At 37.4% G+C, this 12,864-nt stretch overlaps 1 protein-coding gene across 1 annotated transcript in view; it reads left to right on the top strand.

The window, feature by feature from the left end:
- The first annotated feature begins 750 nt into the window (after positions 1–750).
- LOC5573435 (vacuolar protein sorting-associated protein 13B) overlaps positions 751–12,864 on the top strand; it is a 66,280-nt gene continuing 54,166 nt past the window's right edge. The window contains exon 1 of the mRNA XM_021837917.1: positions 751–1,322. Coding sequence (XP_021693609.1) covers positions 1,058–1,322 — 265 coding nt within the window. The 5' untranslated portion in view covers positions 751–1,057. The remainder of the gene's footprint in view (positions 1,323–12,864) is intronic.

Here is a 12,864-nt window from a genome sequence, read left to right as displayed (position 1 = left end):
GAGATACAGAACATCAGGTAAGGGAGAGTTTACTGTAGTTGATAACCTTTTTTCAACTTGAACACATAAATGCAGTCTAATCATTATTGAGGTTTGGTACTATATTTCGATTCAGCCAGTCTTTGTCGATAATCGTCGGATCACTTTTATATCATGCGTAAGAGGGTAATTTGGTTTCTTCAACAGATTATTTGATTTGTAAGAAATTCTCAATCATCTGAAAAAGAGTACACGTGAGCCTGTTTAGCAAAAAAGAATAGTATACATTTTTAAGGCAAAAAAGAGTACATGTACTCTTAAAAGAGTACGTCTGGTAACCCTACATCGAGTTAGAGAGGTATAGAGTTTAAGAACACAAAACCAGTGCAAATGCGATCCAAGGGATTATCGAGGTAACCATGAAAACCTAACGCGATATCGAGATACTGCATAATCGAGACAGAGAGTTGACTGTATAACTGTGTTGTACAGCAATTTGTTTTTCCACGGTCATTATGTTTTCCGCAAACAAATTCCCAGTGTGTCACCCAATTTCTATACAGAACGCAGCCACATCTACATAGTGTGCATGCAGCCAAAATCCAATAAGAAATCCCATTCGACCAACCGAATTTCGACTACCGGCGAACCAAACCCCGTGTTTGTTTTGTTCCCGTTTCGTGACGTTTCTCCGCCGTTTCGTTACAAAACAACCCACCCCGCCCACTCTTCACCCACATAAAGAACGCGAAAACGACGAAAACATCATGCGACCGATAGCAACAACACTCAAACAAAGAAGAAAACGCAACTGAAGGAAGTGAAGGAAGACTGCCTCCGTGGAACGAAAAAAAAATTACCTGTGGTGTTATCAACAATTTTTATCGGATGCTTCAAGCTAGAAGCAAAATCTGCCAGTGGGATTTAGTCATCGTTTGTGCAGTGTATTTTATCGGTGATTGTGCGAGCAAAGTTTTAGTGTTTCGAAAGTGCGTCAAAATTCGCACGGAGCAGCAGCCAAAAGTCCCGTTATGTTTTTGATTTGAGCACCAAGAGTGGCCTCATTTTCGGAAACAGAATGTTCAAAATCGAGTCCTACATCACGCCCATCATCCTGAGCTATGTGGAGAAGTACGTGAAGAACATCCGGCCGGAAGATTCGCAGGTGTCGCTATGGGGCGGGGAAGTGGTGTTCCAGAATCTGGACCTGAAGCTGGACGTGCTGGAGGAGGAGCTGTCGTTGCCGTTCCAGTTCCTGTCCGGGCACATCCACGAGCTGGCCATTCGGGTGCCGTGGACGAAGATTGCCTCGGAACCGATCGTGATCACGATCAATACGATTGGTAAGAGGGTGGCGGAGGGGAAAAATGGGGACTCCGACATAATGTTGAAACACGAAAAGCTGAAACCCGGGCTCCATTATAAAAAGCTAACACAACAAAAGGCTGAAAATATTTAATATTGAATGTCTGACAGGGTTGGTAGCGAGTCACTTTTTCGAAGCAAGTCACTATAATCTCTTTTTAAAAAGATATTCCTACTGGGCTCATTCCAAGGGGTGGATCCAAGGCTCATTCACAAATTTCATAACGCTGGAGGGGGTGGGTGGGTGTCCAAACGATGTTACGGCCCATATAAAAACTGAATAATATTCATACAAAAAGCGTTACAAGGGGGTGGATGGGTGTCCAAAATAGCCAATTTTAGCGTTGAATAAATGAATGAGCCCTACTAAAGTTACTTTTTTCCTCAACTATTTTAAGCAAAAATTCCGGAAGAAAATAATGAATCGGTCTATTTTTATGAATATGATACAACATACACTCATACCTTCAAATTCTTGCATAACTTGAGATCTCGCCCTAAAAGCCATTGGTAACCGAGTGTGTAGCTCCTTGATTCTAAGCAAATTAATAGATCTTAAGAAAACTAACACCATTAGAAGATAGAAGAGGATCTTCGCTACATCGATGCATGGTTGAATTACGTTGAGTAACAAGCTACACACTCGGTTACCAATGGCTTTTAGGATGAGATCTCAAGTTATGCGAGAATTATGATTATATTCGATCATGCTTGATCCAAACTATTTTGCCATATTCAAAATAGATACTAATTAGGATCTAACATTTCTCTACTTTTTCAAAAAGGCATGTAAAGATGTGTTATTCTACGCAAACATTACTTTTCGTGATAGCTTTCTTTTCTTCTAATACACCATCTTGATTGGACAATGATTTGTAAATGTTCCGACTTTGTCCGGTATTGGGTGCATCCGGTACTGGGGGATCTCCCCCGAATTTATGTTGTATTTGTATTTCTAAGACTAAAGCACGAAAAAAAAAGATGAATGAAAGGTAGATTTGTGAATAATGGCTTGTGTATTGAGCACCGTAGTCGCCATAATGTTATAGAACTAAGAAATTCTCACATTTTTAAATTATAATTTAGTTTATTTTGTTATTATCCGGTCACTATTCCGTTTATTTGGCCGAATAGGATTTTCATTATTCGGCAGACCGAAAAATAAAAATAATCGATTTAATTCGGCCCGAATATTCGGTACATCTCTAAAACATTCCACTTACTGTTCAAATATTATACAAGACAAGCTTGAGAGGTGAAGATGAATCGAAGCCAAACTTCCAACTTTCGAGAGCACAAATCTGAATAACCACACATCCGGTTAAGCTGAAAACTTAATCGGTTAGTCGCCACCAGCGAGTGACCAATCGGTCAAGTTTTGTTTCCAAATCCAATTCATTTATTTGTGGATCGTTTTCTTACTTTCAAAATTTGATTATTCAACCCATATTTAAAAGTAAGATGTATCCTTTTATAGGGTTATAAAATAGTTAACCAATATGCAGTAATTATCCAAAACGTGAACCTAAAAATTATCAGGGAAATAATTCTTTGGTCAAAAAAAATACTTTCTGGGAATAAGACTGTGGCCTCAGGGACCCTATATGTTCATTCATTAAAAACTAAAAACCAGTTTTTTCGTTCAAATCTATCACTGCTTCTCAGACAGCAAATGCAATGCAATGAGAGATGTTCATGAGCATTGCTTAAATTTTGAGCAAAAAAAAACTGAATTTGAAAATTTGGAAAACGATGATGGTTATTTTTCTCTTAAGAAGGCTGTAAACTAAAATCGAATACACTCACCCAAACAGTTGAATCCCTCAGAATGTATGAATCAGCTGATTTCAAAATACAAAATTATAGTCAAATTGATCACATAATATCAGAATCATTTGACTGATAAGTTACACAACGTGTTTAGCCATTCCAATGCTTTATTTTATTTTTTTGCCATTTTTGTAAGACGTGTGCCTGTAGACGGCTAGATAGAAACGACGTTTTAAAATTTGCATCCAAGATTTTCGTGAGAGAACGAGTACCAGACAACGCAGGACGCAGAAGTTAACCTGAATTCGATTTCAGCTCAATAAGCACGTGGTCCTTTTTCGCAAAGTGCACCTCTTTCGGAAGAATTAGATGCCCATCCAAACACAACGCTTTCTATTTGTATCCAATGCATTCCATTTGTATCCAATGGTATTAAAATAGCACACCACACTAGCCAGCGCCCATTTTTTATTACCGTTAATTTTTTTTTAATTTTGTAAGTGTCATTGTGTCTTTTGTTGTAGTCATTTGAAAAGCAAACCAGGTTCACGCTTACTGCATTTCAGGCTTTAATTTTTGTCGATATTCCCTCAAATCCCACCAACTACTAGCAGTATCGTAAATAAAATACTAGATGGTCTTGTGCTTCCAACATATTTTTTTACAATTCCCGAGACTGGCGGAGGAAAAGCGAACTTGTATTAAGGTGAAACTCCTTTGAATCCACTAATAACTATATAAAAGTAGTGGTACTCAAAAAATATTCTCCTATTTGGTGGTAATAGTGAAATTATAATTGATAAGACGTTGTTGCCAGTAATCGCTACTTCAATTTGAGTCTTTTCCCCTTCGACTAAATCAGATTGCTTGATGTCGTACGTAACCATCAACGTATCTGACAGCCCTGCAAGCGAGCAGCAGGCGTAAAATTAGAAAAATAAAAAAAGCGAAATGCTGTGAACAAGTGATTGTTTTTAGCACGGTTTGGTGAAGTTTTAAGTTGTTTTTATCAGAAATCAACCAGTGATCGTTCTTTTATTAACAAGTAGTGAAAGTAAACTGTGTTGGAGGTTCTACGTTTAGCGAAAGTGGTAAAGTTTGGCGAAAAGTGTTCACCGTTCGCAGGCGGATAAGTGTAAAAAATGTAGCAAAGTTAAACGTCCGTGTTGAAAACTAGCACGGTTTTTGAAATTTCCACCAGCTAGTAGTGTTAAAACTTCGGAAATCGTAAGGTAATAGTCTTCTGATGTCTCGTTAGCAATTTGGGTGTGAACTTAGTGTAGGTGAGTGAAATATTTTGAGAAATAATGTGGACTTCCAGAAATGTGTTTGTATATGTGAGGAAGCCATTTTCACTGCCATGACAGGGATTCCTTCCTATATGTCCTTAAGAGACTGATGAAGTAAAAGCGATCTGGTTAGGCTGGTAGTTCAGATAAGACTGAAGCTGTCTTGTTTATTTACTAATGATCAGAGCCCTTCGGCTACTTCGATTCGTTCGTATACGATCGTCGGAGGGACGACCGTCAACTGACATTAGAACGCACTAGGGGTGCGTTGGAAAAATACATCAATTCTCCCCCTTTTACATAGTTTAAACTTATCAGAACGTGAAACAATTCATTACAATAATATCATAATCACGAATTCAAATTTGGGTGATCGAAAACTTTTTTTATCAAGCTCGCAAAATTCAGTTATAGTAAAAATCGTCACTGCGATTAACTTTCTTCGTCCGTTTGGATCTCCGGGGCTCTATCTGGTTGGAACCTGATTCCAGGCGTCTTCTCTTGTTGCGTCCCCTCGGAGCCTGCTGCTGATTTTCTTCGCCAATAGGCGGATCGTTACTGGAGGGTAGTTCATCGCCGGCTGGCGGGTAGTCAGCAGGGGGCGCCATCGAGGTTTCCTTACTTGACTGCGCTCTCGTAATCCAAACGTTCGGCCTTTGCCACGTTGCAGACGGCTTACATGGTCGTATCTGCGTCCTGTGTGCCATGGTGACCACGCTTCCAATGCATATCTGAAACGTATTGCGAGAATACTTTTTAATAAAAGTTGCCTTAATCCATCTAACTTGATTGTGGGGGTTGTGGTTCTTGTACCACACGTCATCCCCTTCCATCAGATTGTCAATATCTTCTGTATTTTTCGGAATATTTCCACTACGATGTTTAGTGTTAACATCATCATGTGGGGGTGGTACGTTAAGATGTTTCTTGTAATGATTTCTTGGATCTATTAAATCTAAAACAGTTTTTGGTTTATATGAAAATATCCTCTCCGATGGAAAATGTCCATCTTTTGTCAAATTATTGTTTCTAAAATTAAACAGAAACAAATTTATCTGGTCTTCCAAGTCTAAACCCGAAATTTCAGGATCCATTAGGAATCTCTTGAGGACTTCTTTCACAGTTCTAACCAATCTTTCAGCCTGACCGTTACTGGCGGGTGGGCTTTTCATTACTTTTATCCCTTGCCTCTCTAAGAAGTCAACAAAGTTTCGGGAGTTGAAAGGAGGACCATTGTCCGAAACCAAAACATCTGGTAAACCAAAACGTGCGAAATAGGCGACCAATTTTTTTAAAACTCTGTTGCAATCCGTACCATGGGTCATCAATTCAATTTCAATCCATTTGGAAAAGCTATCCACAATCAAAAGGTAGGTGCGATGCTCAAAAAAGAAAAAATCAATGTGGATTCTACTGAAGGGCCGCGTTGTTGGAGTCCATTGGGACGATTCCTTAGATTTATGAGTTATTGTCATGCTATTACATGCATCGCATTCAGCCACATGTTTTTCTATGTCGGTATTTATACCGAACTAATACACATCATTCCTTGCTAACTGCTTCATTTTAATCACACCAGAGTGATTTGCATGTAACTGCCTCAAAATTTTGGCATGGAATATCCTCGGGACAACTACTCTGTCCATAAAAAGAAGACAATCGTCCACTAACTCTAAATCTAAATAATTTGAAAAAAAAAAACGTCTGTGAATTGCTTTTCCACTCTTTCTGGCCAGCCATTAAGCATAAAAAATATCACTTTTTGAAGGAATTCATCCTCTTTTGTAGCGTCAGCGATTAATTTGGAATCGATTGGAATTTCTTTGCTGAAGTTTATGCTTTTTATAACGTCTGTGTCTAAATCTTCGGGAACATCCTGTTTCAAAGGAAATCTCGAACAGAAATCTGCATTCCCTAATTTGTGTGAGGGCCTATAAATAATGTCAAAATCGTAAATCGCTAAATCCAAAACAAAGCGTTGCAGTCTTGTCACATAAATTGAATTTCTACCCTCTTTTCCGAAAATTCCCACCAAGGGTTTGTGATCTGTATAAACAATGGAATGTTGACCATAAAGAAATTTGTGAAATTTCTTTATGGTGCATACTAATGCTAAAGCCTCTAAATGTAAAATGGGATATTTCTTTTGGGCTGAATTCAGCGAGAAGGATGTAAAACTTATTGGTTTTACTGTCTCATCTACCACATGAGCAATTAACCCTCCAAGACCGTAGCTAGAGGCATATGATATTACTACAATGGGTTTCTTAGGGTCATAGAATTCTAAAAAGTTTGTGTCAATCAGCAAATTTTTGCTTTCCAAAAATGCCTTTTGACATTTGTCATCCCAAACATACTTCACATTATTCTTCAGCAAATTGTACAAAGGGTACAGTTTCGAGGATAAAATTGGTATGAATTTGTGATAGTAATTCAACAATCCAAGAAATGATTTAAGTTCTGACTCGTTTTTCGGGGCATTTGCCTTCTCTATCGTTGATATTTTGTCCGGACAAGGCCTAAGCCCTTTATCGCTAATAATATGTCCCAAATGTGTAAGCTCCGTAACAAAAAATTTGCATTTTTCAAAATTTACTTTTATGTTTGCATTTGCTAAACGTTCCAATACCAACAAAAGCTTATTTTTACATTCCTCTGCGGTCTTTCCAGCTATCAAGACATCATCAAGGTAGCATGATACGTTTTCAATCCCTTCTAGAATCTTATCCATTACCTGTTGAAAAATAGAAGCGCTTGAAGATGCACCTTGAGGTAGCCTATTATACTTATATAACCCTTTCATCGTACTAATCACCACAAATTTCTTGGACCTTTCCGTCAATTCTAATTGTGTGTATGCACCTTCTAAATCAAGCGCGCAAAATACTCTACAACCTGCCAGGTTAGCAAAAATATCTTGAGAAGTAGGCAAAGGATAAGTATTCGGTACAATGGCTTTATTAATCGAAACTTTGCAATCTATTACCAATCTGATTTCTCCATTTTTCTTCATCACGATTATGATTGGTGAAGCCCATTCACTAGTATCAATTGGCGTAATGACCTGTTCTTTCGCTAATTTGTCTAAATACGCTGAAACTTTGTCCTTTAATCTATAGGGAACGTCATAAGCCTTCTTAAATATCGGAGTTTCATCCCGCATTACAAGCTCTGCTTTGAATCCCTTTATAGGTGTCGAAAAGTTTTTTATAAAAACATTTCCATATCTATTTTTTAGTTCATCAATAGCCGATTCACCTGAGTTGTTAACTATGTTGTTAATTTGCCAAGAATTAGTGAAGAACTGTCTCCAATTTGAGTAAAACATGTCTAGCCAAGTTCGGCCAAAAAGCGGGTAAAAATCACTTTCACAATCAAGTACTAAAAGTTGCATTAGCGCTTCTTTGCCATTAAATTTTACTGAAACTGTAGCCTCCCCTTCAATTTTAAGTTTGTTTCCATTCACTACCATTAATGGCTCGTTATAATTTCGTAAAGGGTTGTCGAACTTCGAAACATATCGCCTTTTGTTTATGACTGACACAGACGCGCCACAGTCAACCTCCATTTCTAGGCCCTTGCCTTCAATATCTACTTGCACTAAACATGGATTGCTAATCTTATTGATGGATGACACATACATACATTGTAGATTACCTTCGTCACTATTCTCGTCATCATCGTCGTCTTTGGTTCGCATTCGCTCCAGCAGCTCAGTAATATGCCTATCCGCTGACGGTCCTGGCCTATACGAGTCGACAAGGTTTACTGCGTCACGATTCAAGTTTTTCAATTTAAAGCATTTTTTACGGATGTGGCCTCTGATTCCGCAAAAATTGCATACCATTTGGGAATAGTCGGGTCGCTGCCATTGCCGGTGTCCTCCAGAACGTCCATCTTGTGGGAAACTGCCAGTTTCACCTCCACGTCTTCCTCTATATGATTGCTCTATCTTCCCTGGAGATTTGAAACCTAATCGACTTTTAACCGGTCCTCTATTGCTGCTGTCTTTAACCCCATTCCCAAAACCTTGATATTTCCTTGATAAATTATAAACTTGAGCTATCCTAGACGCCGCTTTTCCCTGTATCTCATTTGGCCTATTAAGTACCGCAGCCACCATACTTGGATGCCCTATATGTGATTGGTCAGTTGTTCCAGCATTAGCCCTCGCTACCTCCCATGTTGCAATCAACTTTTCAGCATTTGCCAAAGTCAACTTTTCTTCACTCAAAAGTCTTTGTCTCAATTTCTTGTCGCATAATCCAGCGATAAGGCGGTCAAGAATAGCAACTTCTTTAAAATTTTCAAAACCGCAAAATTCAGCCTGAAGCTTTAAATTCAAAATAAAATCCTCGACATTTTCATCAGGATTTTGGACCCTAGTACTGAATTTATACCTTTGTACTAAATCCGGTTCCGTTTTGTCTAGGCGATTTTTGAGTTTTGAGACAATATCATCCAACGCTGCTTCTTCAAAATTACCCGTAGGGTACAATAGTTTAATTTCAGTGAATATAACTGGGCCACTCATTGTGATGAAGTATGCCATTTTGTCTTCTTCATTAATTTTGTTCACCCGGAAGAAATATTTCATCCGGGTAAACCAATCATTAAATGATGTACCCCTACGGTAGGGTTCGAGAGAAAATGCCACGCTAGAGCTCATTGTCTAATAAAACAAAATTAAAAATTTCACACGAAAAATATATAAAACACAATTTGAACAATCAGCAAACAAATTGATTCGATAATAATTTTCAAGCAATAGGCAAATAAATTAATTAAATGATAAATTCATATGGCATCAATATTATGTAAAATAAATAAAACAGTTGAATAATGAAAAATATAACAAAATGTTTGGAATTAAACCAAAAAGGAAGATAAAAATGAGAAATCAAAGCTATTAGACTTTCATACAAATTAAACAGAAGTAAAACACTTTTTCACTTCACTATTCGTGCAAAACAATAATAAAAAAAAACAGAAAGACTCACCCTATTACTGAAAAACCTTTCCTGTTTACGGATTCACAAACGGCTACGGATCAGTCCCGCCGGCAGATTTCCTCACTGCTTCCAAATCCGTATCGGCGAAAGCAATTCCGTTGAATTTTGCTACTGCTTACAATTTGGCGGTTTTCAAGACTCCACAATAGCTGTGTAAAGAATCCTGATACGTCGTTCACCCTGATCGAATCCACCGCTCCGGTGACGCTGATCCAATTCTGTTGCTGGCGCTTGTCCGAGTCCAATTAAAAAAAAAAAAACTTACTCCAATTTCACGCATTCAAACACCTTTTTCTCGTCGACACTTTACAATTCCCGAGACTGGCGAAGGAAAAGCGAACTTGTATTAAGAGACTGATGAAGTAAAAGCGATCTGGTTAGGCTGGTAGTTCAGATAAGACTGAAGCTGTCTTGTTTATTTACTAATGATCAGAGCCCTTCGGCTACTTCGATTCGTTCGTATACGATCGTCGGAGGGACGACCGTCTACTGACATTAGAACGCACTAGGGGTGCGTAGGAACAATACATCAATTTTCTCAGGCATTCACGTTATGTGACCAGCCCACTACCGGTAGAAGGTACAGTTAAAAAAACATGTTTCATTTTCCAATTTAGAACAACTCTTTTGAACAAAGCACACAAGAGCAACAAAGGTCTATGACTCACACAGAGTTACTATCATAAATTTCGTGTCGCCTTTTCGCCTCTTCAGCTCACTGTTCCTTTTATTTTCATGAATAACATTTATGTGAAAGCTTACCACAACAATAACAAACCAAGCAAAATGTCGTGTCTCTTAACTCTCATTCATAAAGTAAATTACATATTTCAAGTCAATTCGTTCAAGTGAGTTTCAGAAGTGTCAACATATAATACAATATTGACAATATTTAGAGAAATAAATTACCAATCAGCATCTTTTATACGCCGTTTATAGCGTCACCATGACAAATTGGAACTCAGTCTAAACTATTTTGTTTTCTTAATAAGGTCATTAGCGTGCAATGAATACGATAGAGACTCTGCATGACGTTCGACTCTTTAAGAAAAGATCAAATATTCTATATCAGTAATCATGCTGGATTATACTACCATATTAAGGGATCCTATGGTGCTATAGTGGGCTTCTGAGAATTTTCATCGGATTCTTGAAAATACTGAGCGAAATCTGGGTATTCGTATTGGACATTACGGGTTTTCCACGGGATCGGGAGAATGTATAATTATTTATTGGGGATGTTGTGCGAAATCTGTCGATTCCTTAAACTCTTGTAAACTCTTAAGATTTCTAAGGCGTCCTGTGAATTTCTAGCGGAATACGGTGGATTTCAAATTGTATTTTGAATATTTCTGACAAAATCTTGAGGATTCTGAATATGTTTTCAGCGAAATTTGGAGATTGTTAGTGGTAGTCTGGGAAATCCTTATGAACTTTTGAAAATTTCCATCGGAGACTTGATAATTTTCAGCAATAACGCAGCGAAATCTTTAAATTTTAACCGATATTCCTTAAATTTCTAGCAAGCTATTTGATAGATGTCAATTCCTTTCTGACTCCTAAGAACGATCCTGAGTATTCTAAGAAAGATGCTGAATTCTAAGAATCTATGCTGAATTTCAAAGAATTCTAAGAAGATTACTAGGGGAATAGCATTAATTTTCGACCTATAAGAATTCTGTGCCAATTTTCGAACTTTCATACAAAGTAAGCCTAAATCGTGTGAATGGGACGAAAATTAGTGCTGGGTCGAAAATTGGTGCATTTCCCCTACCAGCTTTTTTCCGATGGTATTATGATAGACTCAATCTAAATACCGCCGAATGGAATGTGAAACAGAACTGAACTTTTAGGGGGTTTCGAGGTAAGATCTGCCAAACCACACCATCTTCTTTTTATCCTAGGATTATCGTTCTGGAAAAAAAAGATTGGTAGGTAAATGCTGGTATACAAGAACATGAGAGAATCCTTCTAGTTTGAAATGCTCTTGTTGCTAATGATAAGCCCCGGATTTTCTGTAGTTGACTGAGGATGAGAACAGCAGGGCGAGGATGAGACAAAGTTTCTAATGCATGGCCAAACAACAGTACTAATGTACTGTTCTCAGAAAATGAATAATTTGTGATTAATAAGGGGGCGTCTTCATCAAGTTAATTATCTGCAAATAGTCTAAACAGAGGGACCATTTAAACTTAATTGATTCCTTTAGTTGTTTCTGAAGAGATAAAAGCAAAACTGTATGGAAATTGATTCAACTTAATTGTCGCTCAACGGCAGTTGAGTGATACGACATGCACTAACCTGAATATGGGTGATGTCACAATATACTTATCTAATGTCTGGTCGCAGAGGCGAATCCTAACAGGAATAAAAAAGTGGGTGTAAAGTGAGTGGCAACGCATTATAGGACCTCATAAGACATCTTCGAGAAATAATATATTGGAGCCCATTCATAAATTTGCATAACGCTCGTTGCTACATGTGTATGAACATATTTAGAATATTAATATGAAAAGCGTTACGAAGGGATAGGTGGATGTCAAAAATCGTCAATTTCGGAGTTGAACACTGAACATTTCAATGAGTGATTAAATTTTCTAGACGCGATTATTAAAAAAACACTGATTAATTCATAAATCAATTTTACCAAGAATATCTCTATTATGGGCTCATTTTAATTTCGAGCCAGTGTCAATCGAGAAAGTGAAGTTGAATCACAAAACTAGATTTATCAATACTTCAATACCTTTCAGTCTTTTGATATACTCAGCCTTTGATGAGTATTAGACAATACATATGCCACTTTTCCTATTTTCCATACAAAATGGTCAAAATAAGAGTGTTAGATCTAAGTTATTTATTGACCTAATTAAATGAAATTTTTACAGTTCGTCAGATATAGGGTAGGTGTGCCAGTTATTGCCATAGTGATTCCCTATTTCGCCATACGTGATAATTTGAAAATTTCCACATTTCGAAAGGTTTTGAGTGTTTTAGTAGTAAGATGAAGGATATATCTTGATGTTAAAACATTCAAAAGTGTTCAATATGTGAATGTTATCTAGAATTTACATATGGCCAAATAGGGAACCACTATAGCCATAACTGGAACACTTTCCCTAACATGATTTTGAACGAGATTTTCAATTATGACTTCAGAAAGAAAGAAAGAACGGGTTGACTGAAGTATTTTTTGTAACGCCTACTTTAATAATTGACAACATAAAAAATGAAGTAACAACTTAATGATATCTTCTGCAAAGGTGTAGATTTGACGTGATGAACAAGTTTGCCAAAGACAGTTTTTGTTTAAAGCTTTCATTTCATTCAAATTGGCCCATAAATAATTGAGCTCTAGTTTACCGAATTTGATAAATTTGTGTGGAAAATCGAATGAGGTGCAAATTTATTGTTCGATACCGTGTGTGTTTCAGCATTTCGTAGAAAAT

This window comes from Aedes aegypti, chromosome 1 (genome assembly GCF_002204515.2).
Source record: "Aedes aegypti strain LVP_AGWG chromosome 1, AaegL5.0 Primary Assembly, whole genome shotgun sequence".
Classification (NCBI taxonomy): domain Eukaryota; kingdom Metazoa; phylum Arthropoda; class Insecta; order Diptera; family Culicidae; genus Aedes; species Aedes aegypti.
This window is presented reverse-complemented; position numbering and strand designations above follow the sequence as displayed.